This window comes from Pseudopipra pipra, chromosome 27 (assembly GCF_036250125.1).
Source record: "Pseudopipra pipra isolate bDixPip1 chromosome 27, bDixPip1.hap1, whole genome shotgun sequence".
NCBI lineage: Eukaryota > Metazoa > Chordata > Aves > Passeriformes > Pipridae > Pseudopipra > Pseudopipra pipra.
The window spans coordinates 418,056-439,192 of NC_087575.1; the positions used below are offsets into that span (position 1 = coordinate 418,056).

Below are 21,137 nucleotides of genomic sequence, written 5' to 3' on the forward strand. Positions count from 1 at the left end.
GAGTGTGGCTAGGCAGGGAGTGCCCGTTCCAGGGGGTAGTGGCAAGGGGTGAACAGGGCTGGGGGAGCCAGAGTTGCCCCAGCACGAGCCAGAGGGCTGGGATATGGCTGTGCCAGTGGCACCGGCACGGCTGGCACCCGGCCTGGCTCTGGCACTGGGCTCTGGCTGTGGGTGCCCAGTACAATGACTGGTGTGGTGCCCAGTCCCCTGTGCAGTGCCACTGCCCAGTGCAGTGCCCTGTGTCTTCCTCTGTCCCCTGTGCTGTGCCCCATGCCTGGGGCAGTGTCCCAGATCCCAGGTGCAGTGTCTGGTGCCCTGTGACCTGCACCCGGTGTGGTGCCCCGTGCTTGGTGCCAAGGCCTGTTCCCAGGTCTGTGCCCTGTGCCTGGTGTAGTGCCCGGTGCCCCATGCCCGGGTCCGTGTCCCATACTTGGTGCCCAGAGCAGTCCCGGTGCTTTGTGCTGTGCCCCATTCCCAGTGTAATCCCAGTGCCCAGCACAATCCCGGTGCCGTGCCCCATGCCCAGTGCCCAGTGCTGTGCCCCATCCCCGGTACAGTCCTGGTGCCATCCCAGCGCAATCCCGGTGCTATCCCGGTGCTATCCCGGTGCTATCCCAGTCCAATGCTGGTGTAATGCTGGTGCTATCCCAGTACAATCCTGATGCTATCCCGGTGCTATCTCGGTGCAATCCCGCTATAATCCTGGTGCTATGCCAGTGCTATCCCAGTCCAATCCTGGTGTTATCCCGGAACAATCCCGGTTCTATCCCCGTGCAATCCCGGTGCATCCCGATGCCTGGTGCGATCTTGGTGCTATCCCGGTCCAATCCCGTGCTATCCCGATGTTATCCCGGTGCTATCCCGATTCTACCCCGGTACTATTCTGGTGCTATCCCCGTTCTATCTCGGTGCTATCCCGGTTCTATCCCGGTTTTATCCCGGTCCAATCCCAGTTCTATCCCGGTGCTATCCTGGTGTTATCCTGGTGCTATCCCCGTTCTATCTCGGTGCTATCCCGGTGTTATCCCGGTGCTATCCCGGTTCTATTCCGGTTTTATGCCCGTTTTATCCCGGTCCAATCCCGGTGCTATCCCGGTTCTATCCTGATGCGGTGCCCTCCCCGCTGTCTCGTTCCGCCGCCAGGGGGCGCCGCCGCGTCTCCCTTCGGGCCTCTTCGGCTCTTTCCGGAGCGGCGCGTGCGCGAGGCGGGGCCTCGACGGCGGCCGAACGGCGAGAGGGGGCGGGGTCTAGTCTTCGGGCCGTTCCGTCCCTGCTCGGGTATTTCCGGAGAAGGTTCGGGACGTTCCGTCCTCGCTCGGCTGTTTCCGGGGCGGGTTCGGGCCGTTCCGGCGGCGCTCGGGCCTGTCCCAGGCTGGGCCGGGCCGGAGGCGGCAGAGCGGGGCTGGAGCCGGGCGGCGGCGGATGGAGCTGGCGGAGAGGTGGGACGGGGCCGGGACCGGGGGATCGAGAGAGGGGGGATCGGGGTGAGGGGCCAGAATCGGAACCAGGGCCGGCGCCGGGACCCCCTCAGCGTGAGGCGCCCCCGGGGCCTGGCGGGGACCCCCGGGGTGGGCCCCGGGCCGGGGCTCTGTCCGTGCTGGGGCGGCCTCGCGGATGTGCCCAGGCATGCGGGAGGTGTCAGCGCGGGGTGTCCCGCTGCCAGGGCAGAGACACCCCCGGGCCGGGACACCCCCGAGCCTGTCCCTGCCCCGTCCCCACTGCAGGGCTGTGCCCCACGACCCCCCTCAGGCTGTCCCTGTCCCCTCCTCGTGCAGGGGCTGTGCCCCCACTGATCCTCGCAGGCTGTCCCTGTCCCCTCCCCGTGCAGGGGCTGTGCCCCCACAGATCCCCGCAGGCTGTCCCTTTCCCCTCCCCGTGAAGGGACCGTTTTCCCCCCCAATTTCCCCGTGCTGTTTCCATCCCAGCAGTGCCACCAAGGGTTCCTGTGCCATTCCCCCCACAGTGATGCCAGTTTAGGGATCACCCTCAGCAGGGTACATTTCCCCCCTTTCTAGGGGTCCTAGGCACCCCTTTGGGGTGGCAGAGCCAGAGAAGAGCAGCCTGTGGGGGTCCCACCACTGCTCCCCCCCTGCCCGGGGGCAGTTCAGCCCCAGCAGACCCCGGGCTAGAGCTGGTGCCCCTGTCTGGCTGGATATGCCAGAGTTCAGCCTTGGGGGTGGCTTTGCTCTCTCTTGACACAATTGCCCCCAAACCCTGGCTTTGGGATGAGCCAAGTCCCACTGTTCCCAGGGAGGTTGGTCACTGCATTTCTTCTCCTTCTGTGGGTGTTTCTCAGCCCCTTGAGGAGAATGATTCCTGTGGTCATGCACCTCCCAAACTGGGGGTCTCTGCTCAATAGGGAATGAAACCAGGGGTGAAACCTATCTAAAATGGGATCTGCAGGAGCTGGAGTGGCTCCAGTGTTGCCTTTTGGTGGAGGCACGGCTGCCTCTCCTCCCATTAATGCGCAGCTTTGATTTCCCAAGCAGCTCTTGGAGCCACTGGGGAACTGGCCCTGTGACTTTCTCTGTGAGAGCAGGGCATGGAGACAGCTGAGTAAATATAGCCTAAATCACTGCTTTCCTGGCCATTCCCCCGCCCTGCCAAGGGCCGGTGTGTCCCCAAGGCTGGATTGGCCTCTGCTCTAGTCATCCACCATGTGGGAAAGTCCAAGGCATGGTTTGGTTTCTTTGGCGACTCCCTTTGACGTGGGCAGATTGTGCTTCCATTTGGCCATGCGATTCATGGCGTGGACTCATTTCCCCTAAACTTGGTCCCCTGCCCCAAACCCCTCCGTTTTTAACTTGCTGGAACAAGGGTTTAGGCACACAGGAAAATCCTTTTCTGCCCACAGTTGGGTCTCGCTGGACAAAAGCTCTGGGTTTGGAAGGGAAAGTGCTGGAAATTCATCTGGAATGTGGCAAGGAGCAGAGTGGTTTGTCAGAGCCAGTTTGGAGCCATGTCAGAGCGCCGGGTGCTGGGGTGTGTTTACAATGAAAAAAGAGTATTTATAATATCGCAGGCTCTTTTAATTCCTCTGGGAATCTCTGGAGCTGTGGCTTGGAGCTGGAGCAGCCAAGTAATGGAAGATAAAAAGCAAACAGAGGAAGGGGACGGTGGGTTTCTCAAGCTGGAAGGTCTTGGCTCTCTCACCAACACGCAAATAGTGCTGGTCTGCTAATGTGGGTACTTCTTACCTCTTGGTTACTTCATGTGATTGCTGAGCTGTGCAGGGCTGCTAATAAATCATATAAATTCCAAATACCCCGGGGAATGTGATTTTAAGCAGATAAGTTAGCGAGAACAGTTGGACTTTTTTTTTTTTCATGTACTCAGGTTTTTTTTAGAACTGTAATTTTTGAGGGAAGGAGCCAAAATACAGCTCCTGGGTTTATGTATCCCTAAACCCAGCTTCATGAATGCTCTGAAAATGGAATTAAGTGTGTTCTTGCAGCTTGGGAGGTGGGGTAATGGCAGCCTGGAGTGAGGTGGTGGGGCTGGTGTAGGGCACTGGGTCCTTCTCTGCTCACTGCTGGCATATAGAAGTCTCTGGCCAAATAAAAAACTCTTGCAGGGAAGAGGAGAAAGTTTCTGAGATGGTTAAGAGAGGACGCGTTTCAGCTCAGCAAAAAAGTTGGATGTCAGAAGCCTCTGGACGGTATGAGAAGTTTTGGAGTAGGTGTGCACAATACCTGAGGTGCTTCAGCCTTTGAGGAGGTCACTGGTGTGACCTCCAGGTGTCTCCCAAAAGTGAGAAGGGTATCAGTCATCCCAAGGCAGGTATTTACCCAGCTCCTCAGATCGCTGCTAACTATGACATTGACCTTTTCCGTGAAATGTTCCAGATATTCCTTCACTTCCTTGGGCTTTGGTGTGAACAAAGCAAAATACTTAATGAAACTCAAGCTTGAGGAGTAAATGCTCTGTGTCCCTGGGAAAGGGCAGCTCATGGCCATGGGCAGGAGCTGCCCTGGCTGTGTAAATCAGGAGGATGTGATGCAGCAGCAGATGTCACGATAGCAGGCAATTCCCTGTCCATTTTTATCTTTGTGTCATCCTATTTTCTCTTTTTATTAAAAGAAAAGTTTGTTCTCATTGTCTGCAACGTGCAGTTCAAAACCTGATTTGCTGTTTGTTTTGCTCGCTGAGGAGCTGATGTAACTTGGAGAGGTTTTGGGCTGTGTAGATTGGTGTAGGCATCTTCTTCTTTTAAATATTTTTAGGCATTCTTTCCCCTCACTGGAGGGAAAGCAACACTCAATCTTATTTCAAGTCAAGCTGCACTTTGAGCTGCATTTGGAACTGGGTGAAAAAGCACAGGAACCACATTTAAAACGTTAAGATGCTTTTATTTATGCGCTGGGCACACACAAAAAGACTTGTAATGTGTTTTTTGTTTCAAACCGATGCATTAAACAAAGAAAGTATTGACAGCAGTTAATGAATCGGGGGATTGTTTCTGGGTGCTGAGATAGATTTACCAAAGGTATTTAGCTGTCTGATGCATGGGATTTGCAGAGCAGCCTTAAGCAAGTGCTTGCCAGCACAGACACATGAGGTTCTTCTCCGAGATCCGAGCAAACCTGGAGCTGGGCCCAGCTGAAATCTTTTGGCAGGCTGGTCCCTCTCCCCTGCTCAGAGGTGTGCTTCCAGCCGACAGGCTCGTGCGTGTCCCAGGCTCTTGGCCCTACCTTCCCTGCAAAGAGCTGTTCCAGAGCTTTGGGAAGTGTGTTCATGATCCACAGAGACACGCAGACTCGGTCAGCTGCACTCCGAGGGTGCAGAGCTTTCCTGGCCATTGGCTTGGCCAAGGAAGCCACTCGCTAGGTCTGTGGCAGGACAGAGGGCAACTGTTCCCCCTGGAGGGGACGGCAGTGGATTAACCAGGTGGATTTGGATTTCCAGGGGGGCTCCTCGCAGAGCACTTGATGCCCATGTGGTCTGAGCGTGGGGAAGGCAGGTGAGACTGCTCCAGGACCAGCCTGGCTTTAAGTCCTCTGGATTGTTGCATGTGCCCAGTGACCCTCTGGGCCATGGAGAGCAGAGTGGCACAGAACTACCTCTGCGTTCCCACCCCAGGGAACAAGGCTGTGACAGGAGTTGGTTGGAAGAAGCTGCGGGACCTGCTCTGTGGACACACTCGGTGCTCCCGAGTCACTCTTCTCTTCCCACCCCTCCACGCAGATCTGCTTTTAAAAGCTACTGAACGAGTTTGCCAGGGCTGAGCCAGGGCTGAGCGTTCTGTCCTTCCAGCCTCTTCGGCTGCACCGGCTTGTCAGAGGCGCCAGGAGTCAGGGCTGGGATCTGCGGGCAGGAGCTTGGGGGGTGCCTGCGGGGGAGCATCAACCCAGCTGGGTTTGGGCTCTGCTGCCTCTGGGTGCCTTCTGGTGTCTGTCCTCTCTGGGAGGAGCAGGAGCTGCCGGCACTGTTCCCGCCCAGACCCTTGGCCCTCAGACAGTGCCTGTGGCGCTGTGACTCCTAGACAGGCAACGTTCAGAGGGGCAGCCAGTGAGCCTGGCCATAAATCTCTCTTTATGCTCTGGATTATGAAGTAATATTTTCCTGGCTGGGGCTTGGTTGGATTGGGGAAATGCAGGCTCTGCTGCAGCTGAATCCCAGCATGGTGGCAGCTCTCATGGCAGCCATACTGGGATGTGCTGCTTCCCCTAGGAACACAAGAGACCTCCCCAGGAGCTCTCCATGAGACTTGCAGCCTGGTGTTGCTCCTGGAGCTCTGAAGAAGCTCTCCGACAACCTGGATCAGGCTTAATTCTGTTCCCCACCCGCCTCTGGCTGCAAGTACCTCACCTCCCTGCAGGCAGCGCCTGTTCATTCATGGCAAAGAGAGCCTGGCTGGGACTCCTGCCCGAGCTCAAGCAGGCGGTGCAGGCTCTGGCTGCTTCACAGGTTTCCTGTGCCATGGCCTTTTTGTGCCTTTTGTCCTTGCCAAGGGAAGGAGCCCTCAGCGTGGTGCCAGACTGGAGAGCCTGGCTGTGGAGAGGTGGAGCTGGCTCCTCTCAGGGGACTTACCCCGATCTTCAGACTTTGTGGCAGCACGTGCAGGGGTTGGTGGCACGTGCAGGTGTGTTGGCACGTGCGGGGTGACACCCCACACAGCAGGGAAGAAGGCTTTGTAGCTCATATGAACTGTAACGTACTGCTGGCCCGGAAGGGTTATTTTGAAATCCTGCAGATCACCACTGTTGGTGTCTCTCAGCAGAGTCTAACCCACGGTCAGAGCAGCCTTGGCTTTGTGCCACACTTGGTTGTGCACTGACCCCGCTGGGAAGGGTGTCCTGGCTCCCTTTGCCTCCTCCCCTCCCTCTCTGCCCAGGCTCCTGCAGCTCTGAGAAGAGCCTTCCTGCTCACTAATACTTTTCAGATGAGACTCAAGAGTTTTGAGCTGGGTTTGGTGGTTTCTGGGCCAAAGCAGCTTCAAGCTGTTAGTAGGACCTGCAGCGTTTCAGCGGGCCCAGTGTGTCCCTGGGAAGGCTGATTTCTGGCTGCCCCCGGTGCCTTGTGCAAATCCTGGAATGCTGGAATTTGCCTGGGGGAGGTGGAAAACTGGCCTGTGCAGCCAGAAAGGGATGGGAAAAGAGGACGTGCCTGGCTGGTGGGAATGCCCCAGCTCGTACATCTCTTCAGCAACATGTTATAACCCAGGTTTATTCTTTTTGGTGAATTTCTGGGCACGGCAGGCAGCATATTCAATTTCTCTCTGAATAGCTGAAGGGCAGTTAGGAGATCTAAGTAAACTTGAAGGCTTCTAAAGATTATTTTAACTCCTCTCGCCTCCATCCCTGCAAAAGGAACCCGTGCCTGCACTTGATGCTGTTGGTGCTTTTGAAAAGTTCAAAAATTGACTTTTAGCTCAGAGCAAAGCTTTGAAGTGCTGTTCTGTGGAAATGGCAGCACCTCTCGAAAGCCTTTCGCTGAAAGCTTGGGTAACCTGCATTTGTGGGCAGCTGCCTTCAGAAGATGCCTTTGTGGGGGATTTTGTGGTGAGATATAAAGGTGAACTGTGAAATTAAATGGATTTTACAAGGAAAGGTTAAATCTGTTTGTTCTGCTCCTATTCAGGGCCTGCAGCTGGTGAGTGCAGGGTCGTCCTTTTCTGTATGTGAAAGTTATCCTGCATAAAGGCTGTTTTGTCTCACTCGTTGTCTCCTTGTTTGCATAAGTGCTTCGAGGAGTGTAAGCTGAAGAAGCAGGAGTGAACCTCTTTAAGATGCAGAGCTGGTGCCTGGCTGTAGCAGAGAGGAGGTGGCATTCCTGCCTGCAGCCACTGGCTCCTCTGTTGCTTTGGGGAGTGGAAATCAGGATTAGCATATCCTGGTTGGATTCAAGGCTCAGCATCAGCTTGTAGGTAGGAGAGAAACGAGTCCTGCCTCTCTCAGGTGAACCTCTAGTTTGAATGTTGGTGTATCAGGAGGGTGTGGGGTGCCTGGCTGTGCAGTGACAAGTCTTCTTCTCTTTGCAGGCACTGGGAAAGGGGACGTAGCACGACACACTGTTCTGGACTGGAAGCCTCCCAGACTCCAAGAAACCCGCTTCTTTTTTGGTGAAACAGACCCTGACCTCGGGTTTCCTTGCTGCATGCCCGCTCACCAGTGCTGGATTATGTTTGTCTCCTTCTCCCTTTGCTCCATAATTTGGCTGAATCGTGGTTTCAAGCTCAGGAAAAGGGGCTGCACCTAAAGAGCTCTGGGGCACCCGGACTAGGCTCCTGGGGTGCTGTTTCACACAGAGACATTCAGAGTGCTGATGGGGGAGAGCTACCTCTGAGGACCCTCCTCTCCTGCCTGAAACGTGCTGTCTGACTGTTCAGAGCCCTTCTCCTCTCCCCCCAGCAGAGAGGATGGGCAGCACCGACGGCTTCCAGTACCGCGCGCTCTACCCCTACCGCAAGGAGCGCGAGGAGGATATCGACCTGCTGCCCGGGGACATCCTGGTCGTCAGCAAGGGGGCCCTGCAGTCCCTGGGTTTCAAAGACGGGGATGAGCAGACCCCCAACCAGATCGGGTGGATCCTGGGTGTCAACGAGCGGACCAAGCAGAAGGGGGACTTCCCTGGCACCTACGTGGAGTATGTGGGGCCGGTGAAGATCTCGGTCCCTTCTCACCGGCCCCGAGTGCAGAGACCCTTGCCTGCCACACCTGGGGCCAGCGGCTGCCGGCTGCCGGAGGCTGTGGAGCAAGGTAAGCCCTGCTGTGTGCTGTGTTGGCTCCAGGACAACTCCATTCCTGATGTGTGACAGAGGAGAGTGTGTGAGTGGCTTTGCAGGACAGCATTGGCTCAGCAGCTGCACAGTTGAGTTGTCTGGGGGTTGCGGGCTCAGGCTCAGTCCTAGCCCAGAGAAAAGCATGTTGTTCCTCCTCAACTTGCTCAGCAGAGCTTCTTGGAGCAAGCCTTGTCCTGCTCATACCTCTGCAAGATCCTTCTCCCTCTCTGTCCTGCAACTGCCCAGGATCCCTGTGGCCCTTGGTCCCTGCTCTACTCAGTTCTGCCCTGCTCCCTCCCTTGAGGAGAAGCCCTGACCTCTCCCAGCCACCAGCTCCCCGCCTCTGCAGCGCCTGGGGCAGTGCTCCCTGCCAAGAGCTGCTCAGCCCTGCTGAGAGACACAATTACTTGTCTCTGGGCAAGAGGAGAAAAGTCAGGGTCTAAAAGAGCACTTCTGAGAACTGGAGCTAATTGCTTGTCTGCCTGGCAGCCAGGCCTCCCTGTGGGTCGCAGGACCCTCTCTGGGGCTGGGCAGCTACCCTGGGGCTGGGCATAGGCTGTCCTGCACCTGCAGCTGCCTCCCAGCTGGCACTGGGCTTGGCACAGATCTGGTCCAGGAGGGCCAATGTACCTCAGCCCTGCTTGTGGAGCTGTGGCAGCTGCCTGCCCTTTGCCTGTGTTTTTTTCTTCCCAGGCACATAAACCCCATCGCAGGGGTTCAGCGACCCCTGGGTTCCCCTCATCTACTCTACCCTTGTGAGACTCCACCTGGATTACTCCCTCCAGGTCTGGGGTCCTCAGCACAGGAGAGATGTGGCCTTGTTGGAGTTAGTCCAGAGGAGGCCATGAAGATGCTCCGAGGGCTGGAGCACCTTTGCCATGGAGACAGGCTGGGAGAGCTGGGAGTGTTCAGCCTGCAGAAGAGAAGGCTCTGGAGAAACCTTATTGTGGCCTTCCAGTACTTAAAAGGAAAAAAGAAGAAGAGAGACTTCTTATACAGGCACATACTGATAGGACAAGGGGGAGGTTTTAAATTATAAGAGGAGAGATTTAGATTAGAAGTTAGGAAGAAGTTCTTGACTCTGAGGGTGGCACAGGTTGCCCAGAGAAGCTGTGGCTGCCTCATCCCTGGAAGTGTCCACAGCCGGGTTGAACAGGGCTTGGAACAACCTGGGACAATGGAAAGTGTCCCTGCCCATGGCAGGGGGTGGAACAAGATGGACTTTTAAGGTCCCTTCCAAATGAGGAGTGACAGCCACACTTTGCCTTCCCATGCCTTGCAGAAGATCTTGTGCAGGTGCACACAGGAGGACTGGGGGCAGCAGCAGGAGCTGGTGGGTGTCACAGCATGTTCTCAGTCCTGCATCCCCCCTGTCCCTCTTTGCCTGGAGTCACAACTATCCATCACATGCTTCTAGCTGTGTGAAACACCTCTGGGGTCTTACAAAACCAGGGTGGTGGGGCTGGTGCAGCTTGCCTGCAGCTGCCTCACTTGCTCCTGCTGCCGGAGCCGGAGGGGTGGCCCCAGGAAACGTCTCTGGAGGGTGGGAATGGTGCTGGGCCGTGTGAGCATTTGGGTTGTCAGGGAGAGCCCTGATCTGAGTCATTCCGCTCACAACCTGCCTTTCCAAGAAAGCAGCTCCTCTTGGAAGCCTGGGATAGGCTCTCTGCTGGATGTGCCGGCCTTGCCTGTGTCCAGCCCCGTGCTCCTTCAGGGGCTGTCACTGTCGGCTCTCTCCTCCTCTTCTCAAGGAGGGCTCGGTGGAGGTGTGTCTGGGTGGTCGGAGCTGCTGGTATAATCTCTGGGGTGTGGAACAAGATATGTTCCAAAACTCCTGACACATAGAAAAGGTGCAGTTGGAAAGGAAAATAAAAGCCAGCCTGTCTGTGGGGAGGGAGGATGGGGTACCAGGGCGCATGAGGAGGGTGCCGGCCCTGTCCCTCTCCCCTGTGGGTGCATCCCCATAGCCAGCCTCCTCTCTGGGCACAGCCAGGGCCTGCAGGGTGGCACTTCAGACACCCAGGACCATGTTACACTCAGCCTGTGTGTTGATATGGGCCGTTCTCTTAAGAGCTGGACTCGACAATCCTCGTGGGTCCCTTCCAACTCAGAATAGTCTGTATTTCTGTATTCAGTGTTCTGCTGGGGAGACGCATTTTTGCATCGGAGAAACTGCATTTGAGCCAAGCCTGTGTTGTTTCTTCACAGGCTGCATTTTGGGAGATGCAGAGCCGTCTCCTGGCTGCCCCACGGAGCTCATGCCATGCTTCCCGGGTCCTGCCCCAGCTGACCGGGCTCCCTGAGCCCCGCAGTGTCACTGGAGGAGCAGGGCCAGCACCACACTCTGTCACGCAGCCCCCGGGAGCTGGGCTGGCCCTGCCGAACAGCGAGAGCCAGCGCATTGTGCCAGTGGATTTATGAGCTGCTGGTGTTTGCCTTCCGCAGAGAACATGGGCGGAAAATGCGGCTCGGAAATATTTCCGCAGCTGCCCGGGCCGAGCTGGGAGCAGTGCTGAGAGCAGCCTTGTTCATGGTAGCCCAGCCCGGAGGCCCGGCAGGCTCAGGAGTCGCTGCTGGCTCCGGCACAGGCTGCCTGATAAAAAAAGGACAAGCTGCTCCCTGCTGAAGCAGCGCATTCCCAGCCGGGCCACGTGGGCAGCACCAGCATTTACTCTCCCTTCAGCCCTTCCCAAGGGTCAGACTGGGAGCTGCCAGCCTGGCAGCTTGCCTGCTGCTTCCCCACCCTGACCAGCACCACACTGGGCCCCTTCCTGTGCCCAGGGGCTCGTTCTGGTGGGAGATTGGCCCCCTCCCTGCCACCCTCCAGCAGAGCTGCTGGGTGCCCACCCCATGTGCTTCCCTATCCATGGGTGCTCTGTCTCCCCACGAGGCTGTGGGTGCAGGAGGCTCAGCCGGGTGTGGAGTCTCAGCTTGCTGCGCCTCGTGGTGAGACCACACCAGGCGAGTTCGGGTCAGATCCATGACAACGGAGCTGTTTCGCAACCTTTTGGCTCTGCCTCTGCAGAGTGGAGTGTGCTGGGTGTCCTCACCCACTGTGGGCTGCCCAAGGGCTGCCTGGTGCTGTGGACCAGCCCGGAGGAGCCTCCTGCACCAACTGGTGCTCAGTTGGAACCAGGATGGCGCCGCTCATCCCTCGGCAACCCTCCTGCTGGCAGCAGCCTGGCCAGGCCTGCGTGCTCCTGCCTCGGCATGCACAGGGGGAGGGGGTGCCTGGAGCCAGAGTCTCAAGATCTGCTGGAAGTGGCAGTGAAATACCACCCGCCAAGGGGCTAAGGATCCCCCGGGAATGGGGGGGACCCTAGTTCTGTGCCGCAGGCTATCTGTCTGTCTGTACCCTGTAGCAGCCTGCAGGAGGCTGTGGGCTCACGGAGAGGGGGAGACACAGGGCCGGTTTCCATGTTAAACGAGCAATCAAAGGCAGGAATTTGCTGACATGGCATTCTGTCTGAATCTCTGGATTAATCACAGCTCACCACGGCGAGCGAGCTCCCTGGGCCTGCTCCACTGCCAGCCCTGCACAGCCCCTGTGCTGGGCAGGGACCCACCCCAGCCTGAGCTCCAGGAGCCCTGGTAACCCCTGCACTGCCTGCCTGGGGGCTGGGGGTCTCCAAGCCTCTGCAGAGAGAAGTAGGATCTCTTGTGCACACCCAATTAGGGGTTGGAGCAAAGCTGGGCTCAACAAGTGCTGTGCTGGTTTCTGGGCCAGCTTTCAGGTTCCTTGCAGCCTCTGTGCTGCATTTGCCTGGGCCACAGCTTTCCTGGCTCCTGTTGGAGGCTGTGTTGGTTGTGCCCTGCTCTGCTGCTGGTGGCTGAGCCCTTCTGTCCCTCCCTCTCCCACAGGGTCTCCTCTCCTGGACTTGCAGGAACAGTTCAGCCCTCCCGAGATTGCTCCGCCGCTCCTGGTGAAGCTGCTGGAAGCTATTGAGAAGAAAGGTAAGGGGTAATGCTGAGCACTGGGGAAGGCTCATAGATCCCAAAATCCCGCAGTGAGGGCAGAGGGGAAGGCTGATAGATCCCAAAATCCAGCAGTGAGGGCACAGGGGGAGACTGATATATCCCAAAATCCCACAGGGAGGGCAGAGGGGGAGGCTGAGCTCTGTGGGACACACAGGACTCAGCTGCCCTCACACTCCTCCCTGGATTGATCTGCTGTTGCCCAGTGCATGGCTTGACCCCACTGTGCCATCCTGCACAGAGGCCTGGGGTGAGGGTGCTGGGTCTGAGCACCTACACACCGTGGATGGGTGCTGGGGTTTGGGAAGTGCTTCCAGCCTGGATCTGTGCCAGAAAGGGGAAGAAAGGTGGAGAAAGGGGGCCACTGAACTGGGTGTCCTGGGGGCCCAGGGGGCTGCAGCAGCATCTGCAGGGAGTTGGCTTGGACACTGTCCAGGCGTGGTTGGCTGTGCCACAGCCATTGCCCGGCTGGCACTGGGAGCTGACAGCAGTGTCCCCCTTCCAGGGTTAGACAGCGAGATGTTGTACAGGACATCTGGCTCCGAACTGAGGCAGGCGCTGAGAACCGGTAAGAACCAGCTCTGCGCGGTGGAGGCGAATCAGCTCAGATGGAGGAGATTAGTGGATGTGACAGCGCCAGCAGTAATGCAATCCAGGCCAGGCTGCCTGTCCTCGGCAGTTCCTGACTCCTGGCACGCTGCCTGTGGGGCTGGGCTGTCCCCGTCCCAACACGTCCCTGCCTCGTGTGGAAGGGATGGGAGAGGGGGGATTCCTGACACCCTCCATGGGCTGGAGCAAAGAGATGTGGTGCCGGCTTGGAGACTCACAGGCAAACAAATGAACCCCTGTGCTTGCCTTCTGCTCTCTTTGGGTGCTCTGCTGATGAGCTGGCAGAGGCTTCTCTGGCTCTGTCACATAACTAATAACCAGAGGAGGATCTTTCATAGCTTGGTGGCTCTGTGGTGCCGGAGCTGATGTCTTTGCCGGGGAGCCTTCAGAGCTCTCTGCCTCTTGGCTTGGGCCTCATCCAGCACCACATTGGCATATCCCCTTCCACAGACATTCCTGCAAACCCCAACCACACAGTGCTGTCAGCCCTGGCTGTGCTGCTCTTGGGACAGGCTTTATGTGCTTCCCAAAATCCTGCGCCCTGCGTTCAAGGGAGATGTTATCCCCATTGGGTTCAGTGTGTGGCTGCTCAGTCTTTGCTTGGCTCTGCCAGCAGTGGGAAACAAAATTCTCACCCAAGCCTAGCATGCCCAGAATTCTTGTGGCAAGATTCCTGTGTGGGCACCCAAAATGACCTCTGCCCTTTCCCAAGGGGAACTGCTGGGGTTCCCAGAGCCAGCTTGTTTCTGGGGTGTACAGGGAACTTCCAGGAATCCTCGGTCACGTGGGCTGCCTGAAGGCTGCCTGAGCTCCCTCGTGGTGCTGTGTCCCGTGGTAGCTGGCTGGGAGGTGTGGGATGGTCTCAGGATGGATGCTGATAGCACTGAAGCTGCTGGCTGGGTGTCCAGTGCTGTGTCCACCACCCATGGGAAATCTGTGCCCTGGCAGATTGGACCCTGGGTGACCTGGAGCCCTTGGACGTGCACTCCCTGGGTGAGGTGCTGCGGGGTTATCTGCAGGACCTGCCCTCCCCCGTGGTGCCTGTGTCCGTGCATGGAGACATCCTTCGCATCCTGCAGGGTAAGGGCCTTCCCTGTCTGCCTTGGGAATGGGATGGATGCGTTTGGGGGATTAAAATAAGCCCTGTCCCTATGAGCCTGGCACATGGCCCCCGCTGCTGACAGCGCTCCCACGCTGTGACGCATTGGAGCAGAGAGCAGTGCTGGCTATCCCAGCTCTTCCATCGTGTCTTGTTCTCTGCCCAGAGATCCCCCAGCCAGAGAATTGCCGGAAGCAGCTGCTGCTGGCCCTGGAGTCGCCTGCGGTACCGCTCCAGAACACGCTCACCCTGCAGTTCCTGCTCCGGCATCTGGGGAAGGTATCGCAGCGGGCCGAGAGCAACGGCCTCCACCCTCGGGCCCTGGGAGAGATCTTCGGCCCCCTGCTCCTGCGGCTGCCTGGCGCCAGGTACGTGAGGCCCTTGGTTCCAGCAGTGTTCCCAGCACTGGCCACTGCCTGCCAGGACGAGGAGTCCGGCCTGGAACAGCAGGTCTGCCTGCAGCCCCTGCCTGTGGGATTAAACTGCTGGCAGCACACAGGGGTGGGACTCAAAGCCAGAACAGAGCCCGTGCTTTTGTGTCAGCCTGGGATCTGGCAGCTGGGGTGAGCCAGCTGACCCCAGCTGCCCCTTTGCCCAGGGCTCACAGGAGCAGTGCCACTGCTGTTCTCCCCCACAACTGCTGTTCTTAACTTGTCTGCTCTCTCCCTGCAGCCCAGAGCTGAGCCCTGACTTCTCCGTGCTGTTTTTGGAGACACTCCTGCAGACGAAGGAGCTGGAACTGGAACAGTTGCCTCCAGGTACTGAGATGCCCCTTCCTTGTGGCCTGAGGCGCTGGCGTTTATGCTCTGTGGGTGTGGAGTCTCTGCCCCCACGAATGGGTTGCTGAGGGTGTTTCGGTAGCCCAGCTGTGCCTGGAGGCTGGCCCAAGGTACAGATGTGCCTGGAGTAGCTCCTGGTAGCATGGCAGCCAAGGGGGCTTTCCAGGCCAGTCGCTGCAGGGAGGGGGACTCAGCACTCCAAGGGATTGCCTGTGGGGAGCTAGGATTTGGGCTCACCCAGTTTCAACCTTCCTTCTCTTGCAGCCTTGCCTCCCAAACCACCGAAGCCAAAGCCCAGCGCAGCCAGCCTGGCCAACGGGAACAGCGCACCCTTGCAGGATGCTGAGTGGTACTGGGGGGACATTTCTAGGTAAGGGGGTGACTGGCAGCTTGTGCCTGGGGTGCCCTGTCCATTGAGGCATTTAGGGGAGCCTGTCACAGGCCGTGACAATCCTGTTCCTTGCAGGGAGGAGGTGAACGAGAAGCTACGGGACACACCGGATGGGACTTTCTTGGTGCGTGATGCTTCCAGCAAGATCCAGGGGGAATACACACTCACGCTCAGGTAGGGCACTGGGATCCTCTGCCACTCTGGGATGCAGCTGTGGGTCTGAGTTCCTGTGCTTCCAGCTGCTGGGATGCCAAGAGCACCTGCTGTAGGGTGCTGGGGTGGTGGTAAGTGCCCTCTCCTCTCCCCTCCCCACTACAGGAAGGGAGGCAATAACAAGCTGATCAAGATCTTCCACCGGGAAGGGAAGTATGGCTTCTCAGAGCCCTTGACTTTTGGCTCCGTGGTGGAGCTCATCACCCACTACCGGCACGAATCGCTCGCCCAGTACAACGCCAAGCTGGACACCAGGCTGCTCTACCCCATTTCCAAGTACCAGCAGGTGAGCCCCGGGCCTCAGGTGCACGATGGCCAACACAGCCTGAACCAGTGGCACTTGCTCCTCCACCCCTGCTCCTTTGGGAGATGACAATGTCCCACCCCTTCCCCCCATGCCGGGACATTGCATTGTGGGGTGACAGACGTGCAGGGCTGGTGGGGTTTCACGGGGCCAGCTGGAGCAGGTCCTGAGTGAGGCTGTGCCTATGGCAGGACCAGCTGGTGAAGGAGGACAGTGTGGAAGCCGTTGGGGAGCAGCTGAAGGTGTATCATCAGCAGTACCAGGACAAGAGCTGGGAGTACGACCTGCTGTATGAGGAGTACACACGCACTTCCCAGGTACGTGGGCACTGTCTTCCCCAGGGACTACCCTCGCACCCCTTGAGTGCTGGCAGCTGCCACGCTGTGCAGACGGGAGGGCAGAGATTGGGGACCCGCTGCCCTCTTTGTCTGCTGCTGGACTTGAGGGGGCTCCCCAGAGGATGGGTTTGAAGTGGGAGTTATTTTAGCTGCAGCAAGGACAGTGCTGCTTTGGGGAGGGAGGAAGAGAAGATGAGAATGGGCAGAAATGTTCCTCAGCTTTCCCCTCCCTTCTCCCCAGGAGCTGCAGATGAAGAGGACGGCAATCGAGGCCTTCAATGAGACGATCAAGATCTTTGAGGAGCAGTGTCAGACCCAGGAGAAGTGCAGCAAGGAGTACATAGAGCGCTTCCGGCGGGAGGGCAACGAGAAGGAGGTGCAACGGTGAGGATGGGGGAGATGGAGACCTGCCCTGCCTGGGGAAGGGCTCCAGGAGCTGGAAGGATCCTCCTGGCCCAGCACAGAGCCGAGGCATGCACAATCCTTGTCTCTCAGCAGTGTGCTGTGGGCTGGAGCTGGCAAGCAGCCTCCTCTGCCTCCCCCACTCTGGCTTACAGCCCCCCTCTTTCTCCCAGGATCCTCATGAACTCGGAGAAGCTCAAGTCTCGCATCACAGAGATCCACGACAGCAAGATGAAGCTGGAGCAGGACCTGAAGAAGCAAGCCTCGGAGAACCGGGAGATCGACAAGCGCATGAACAGCCTCAAGCCAGACCTCATGCAGCTGCGCAAACTGCGGGACCAGTACTTGGTGTACGTAGCTCCCCTCCAGCACGGCCCGGGAGCAATCCAGCTGGCTCTTCGAGGGCTTTGGGGCTCGTTGGACCAGCTCAGAGCCTGTTTGGTGCGGGAGTGAACTCTGCAGCACAGCCACGGGGCTCGGCAGGCCCTTAGAGGGGTGGCTGCTGCCCTCTGGTGATGGCCGTGCCCTGGAGCCCTGGCCTGGGCTGAGCTCTGCCTTTCCTCCCCCAGATGGCTCACGCAGAAGGGTGCCCGACAGAAGAAGATCAACGAGTGGCTGGGCATCAAGAACGAGACGGAGGAGTGAGTGTCCCTGTCCCTGCTCGTGTGGGAGTGCAGGTTCTGCCTGCACCGAGGCCGTGGGCACCTCCCAGCTCCCTGCATGGGAGCTGAGGAGTCTTCCCTGCCGGAATGGGTGGTGGCAGCAGCAGTGTGGGGGAGAGCTGGGTGCCCAAATTGAGGGAGTCTGACCCTGCCTGTGATCCATTGCAGCCAGTACTCCATGATGGACGACGAGGAGGAGCTGCCCCACCACGAGGAGCGAACGTGGTACGTGGGGAAGATCAACCGCGTGCAGGCAGAGGAGATGCTGTGTGGCAAGAGGGATGGCACCTTCCTGATCCGTGAAAGCAGCCAGAAGGGATGCTATGCCTGCTCTGTGGTGTGAGTATCCCTGTGCAGATGTGGAATGGGGCTGGTGAGGGCTGTGTTCCCACACGGTTCCACCCTTCCCTCGCCAGATGCTGGAGGTGTTAGCTGGGCTTTCCCAAAGTCCCCCTCTGCCTTGGCTCCTCCTGCCAGGGCCAGGTGTATCTATGGGCTGCTTTGGCAGCCCCTGCTCATGCCCTGCTGTCCCTGTCCCACTGCTGACCCAGGCTCTTTGTCTCCCTGACAGGGTGGACGGTGACACCAAGCACTGCGTGATCTACAAGACGGCAACGGGCTATGGGTTCGCTGAACCCTACAACCTCTATGCCTCCCTCAAGGACCTGGTCTTGCACTACAAGCACACGTCCCTGGTGCAGCACAATGACTCCCTGAATGTCACGCTGGCTCACCCAGTCCTTTCCCAGCCACCAGCCAGATGAGCAGCCCATGCACAACACAACAGCTGCCTTCAGCTTCTCCCCAGGGCGCTGCTTTCTGGCTCTGGACTCTTGCACCCTGTATAGTTGAGTCTCTGTGCTCCTGCTCCTTCAGAGCCTCTGAGATGTCTGTGACTGTTCCTGATGTCCCTCTTGGTCAGTAGCTGAAACCCATGTTGGCTGATGGGACAGAAAGGCTGGGCTGTTGATTCCCAGCGGGCTCCAGCCTCTAGGAGGTGGGATCCAGTCGTGATTGAATTGCTGGGGGCGAGCACAGCCCCCTCCCCTTCCCTGATAAGCAGGTCAGATCCCCTTCTTGCTGGCAGGTCGCCCCGCTATGCATCACTGTAGAGCTTGGTTCCCAATTCCTCGGAGCACTCCAGCTGGGACCGAGGGGCTCCCTGTCTGGATGCTGGAGGAGGCAGAGGAGCAGCGTATGCATCCTTCAGTCTCGCTTCCCTTGGTGGTCTGGCAGGCTGTGATGGTGTCTGGTACGAGGGCTGCTGCTCTTGCATGCAGAGACTCATTTAGGAAGGAGAAACCTCACCCTCCGTGGGGCTCCCCGGCTGAGGTTTCCCCACCTCACCGTCATTCCCTAGTGTCATAACCACCTCTGGACTGTTGCTGCCCGGGCAGGGAGGATCCAGTTAGTGATGGATCTCTTGCTTTAGTTGTGCCAGTGAAGCTGTGAAATCCGTGTTGGTACCCGTGTTTTTCCTCACAGGATTTGTGGGATGCACAGCTCGTTGTTCCCGGCTGGCCTCAGTGACTCTCTGCACACGTAACCTGTTTGAAGCTGGACTATAGCTCTGTAAATATGGTTCTTTTTGTGAGCTTCCCTGGTGCTGGTGTTTGCTGAGCCCCCACTGCCACCCCCAGCGTGGGCAGCAGCTGCCAGGCTGCCCTGGGCCCTGCAGCTTGAGCAGGAGAGGGCTGGAGTCCAACGCACACTACGAGCCCTACATGGAATGAAGGACCTCTCTGCTGCAGGAGGACAGATCTGCTGGGCCCAGGGCATGCTGAAATGTATCTGCATGATGGTGAACTACGTATGCAAAGCACTTAGAATCATGGGTCCTGTATGGGGTCCGGGGCAGGGCTGCCCACTGTGGGCAGGGCATTGTGTCAGAGTTCAGAGGGCCCGAGGGCAGCCAAGGTGGCTCTGGAAGAGCTTTAAAAGCTGAGCTGAGAGTTGAGGCTGTGGTGGCATTTGCTTCCCTGGGTTCTCTCATCTGCTTGGCTTGAGGAAAGCAGTCTTGGTCTTGATTTGCGGGAGAGGCTCGTTCCCTTTTGGAGGCTGCATCCCAGGGATGGGGTTTTGCTGCTTCTGTTTCCTGTGGCAGCTCGGGCTCTGCTGGCTTCACGGAGTGCCGTGTGCTTTTGCTCTGCCTGCAGCCTGTCCTTGATGTGCCACCTGCATTGGGGACCATGCTGTCTCTCCTTCCCCAGCCAGCTCTGTTGCTCGCCTTGCCCTGGGCTGGTCCCCAGATCCTTTTGGAGCTGGGATTGCTGGCGCAATCGTCCTCTTCCCATTGCTTGTGGCAGTTCTCCTGTGCTCGATTGTACAGCCCCTGTTCCCTGCTCTGCATGTCCTCTCTGGGCCCTGGCTTTTGAGTCTGGTTTGTTGGTGTTTGATGCTGTGGTGCAGGTGATGGGTCAGGGGAGCTGTGGGTGCAGTGGCTGGCTTCAGAGATCACTTGGGAAATGCTGCCAGGGATAATTAAGGGAATTCTTTGGGCTCGGGCGCATGAGAGATGAGAGCGTGTGGGAACGGGGCAGGAAGGCTTCATCCTCATAGTGCTCTCCAGTGACCTACTGGAGTCTGTGGAATGGCTGGCTGGGCTGCATCAACACCCCAAAGCTCTGTCAGTCTCCCACACTGGTCACCGTGGCACATTTTCAGCCTGGGGACTCTGTGCTGGTCCTGTGCTTGTCCCTGCACTTCCATCATGTCCCTGTGCCACGGGATGGGTTGCAGGTGATGGGATCCTCAGCCTCTCACCCCATGGACTCCACGTTCCCCCACCACCCCACAAGGTGAGCTCAGGGCCAGTCCTGCCAAGGGGAGTTGCTCCCAGCTCATGCCAGGACTTGCTGAGCATCTGGAAGAGTCTCAGCTTCAAGCTGTCACCTGTCAACACTTCGCTTGCTGCTCGCCCGGCTCTGCTGCCCAGGGAAATTTACCCTGTTTTTGTATCCTTTGGGCTGAATTTCTGCAGTTCTCCCCGTGCTGTCCCTTTCTTCTGCACAGCCGCAGACCCTTCCTCCCCAGGAGCAGGGGGGGTGTGGTGTCATGGTGACCCCTCTGCACCTTCCAGCACTGCCATTCCTGCCCACTTGGTGGCCTGTCCCCGACGGGGCTCTGCTCGCACCTGTGTACGACGAGGTGGAAGATGCCCTTCCCCAGGGCTGCCTTTCCCTGACGGTGCTTCACTCGGCTCCCTGAAACGCAGCTTTTTCCCCGCTCTCCCCGGGGTGGGAGCCCAGCCCCCGAGCTCCTGCAGCGCTGCTCCCCCGGTATAAGCTCGCTGTGATTTGTCCTTTGCTGCTTTCGCTCGTTCTGAACCCGCTGGCGCCGCGTTTGGAGGCGCTGGGCTATGCTTTGCTGCTTGTGACCCCCCAACGTCCTCCAACCGAGCCGTGCCATGGGTGCAACGTGGCTGTTCCTGCTCCCCGGGGACAGTTTGGGACTTGTCCCTCCGTGTCCCTGCTCGGGGGGCTCCATGACCCCCCGTGTAACCCCCCCAAGGGGTGCTGGTGCAGGTTTGTGCTCAGAGAGGACGTGGTGGCTGCGTGAGGTTTTAGTTTCTTAGGCGTACGCAATAACGAATAACCTGCCCCCCCGAGCTGTCCGTTACCAGCAGTAGTGCTCTCTGCTCTTTCCGTTGATGTTTACTAATGTAAATCCAGTATTTGTTACTGTAATAGGATTTTTTTTTTTTGTACGGTACTTTGAAAAAACCCACAAAAACGACAAAAAAAAAGGAACAAAAAAGAGGAAAGAAATAAACATTGTTAATGACCCGGCTGCTGGATTGCTGGGGGAGGGTGTTACGTGGGGAGCGGGGGCGTGAGGGCGGCAGTTCCTGGGCTGGGTGCAGGATATGACCCATCCTGCGAGTGGTGCCAGGACTCTCTTCCCCGGTTTTGCAGGGCCGGGGCACGTGAGGACCGCCCTGGGCTCGCCAAGGGGCGAGAAACGGCCGGAAAAGGCGTCTCTAAACAGCGGGGAAATGCGAAGTTCCTCCGCACTCAGCCCCGGAGCTGGGCTCAGGAGATGGCTTGGGCAGCACCCCCTTCCTGTACCCGGAGCTGCCACCCCCGGGGAGGCTCCAGCACCAGCACCGCCCCGGGGGGGCTGCGCGGGGGCTCGGCAGGGATCC

General features: G+C 58.2%; 1 protein-coding gene across 2 annotated transcripts; it reads left to right on the plus strand.

Moving 5' to 3' along the window:
• The first annotated feature begins 1,302 nt into the window (after nt 1-1,302).
• Nucleotides 1,303-20,776, plus strand: PIK3R2 (phosphoinositide-3-kinase regulatory subunit 2). Of its 2 annotated transcripts, none has more exons than XM_064637103.1 (16): nt 1,303-1,439; nt 7,481-8,198; nt 12,083-12,175; nt 12,702-12,764; nt 13,754-13,885; nt 14,071-14,272; nt 14,577-14,662; nt 14,948-15,053; nt 15,150-15,248; nt 15,393-15,573; nt 15,783-15,908; nt 16,171-16,313; nt 16,505-16,681; nt 16,901-16,972; nt 17,162-17,332; nt 17,565-20,776. In XM_064637103.1, exons 2-16 carry the CDS (start codon nt 7,859-7,861, stop codon nt 17,755-17,757), a joined length of 2,184 nt encoding a protein of 727 aa, XP_064493173.1. In that variant the 5' UTR covers nt 1,303-1,439; nt 7,481-7,858; the 3' UTR covers nt 17,758-20,776. The 2 variants fall into 2 exon arrangements, with proteins under 2 accessions (XP_064493173.1, XP_064493174.1); XM_064637104.1 differs by lacking the exon at nt 1,303-1,439 and adding an exon at nt 7,339-7,362.
• The last annotated feature ends 361 nt before the right edge of the window (nt 20,777-21,137 follow it).

Bases quoted from the DNA above. Each gene is read 5' to 3' on its own strand.
- PIK3R2 (XM_064637103.1), top strand. From the start codon at position 7,859: ATGGGCAGCACCGACGGCTTCCAGTACCGCGCGCTCTACCCCTACCGC. The intron at 16,314-16,504 runs GTGAGGATGGGG...TCTTTCTCCCAG, and splicing joins AACGAGAAGGAGGTGCAACG to GATCCTCATGAACTCGGAGA. The intron at 17,333-17,564 runs GTGAGTATCCCT...TCTCCCTGACAG, and splicing joins TGCTATGCCTGCTCTGTGGT to GGTGGACGGTGACACCAAGC.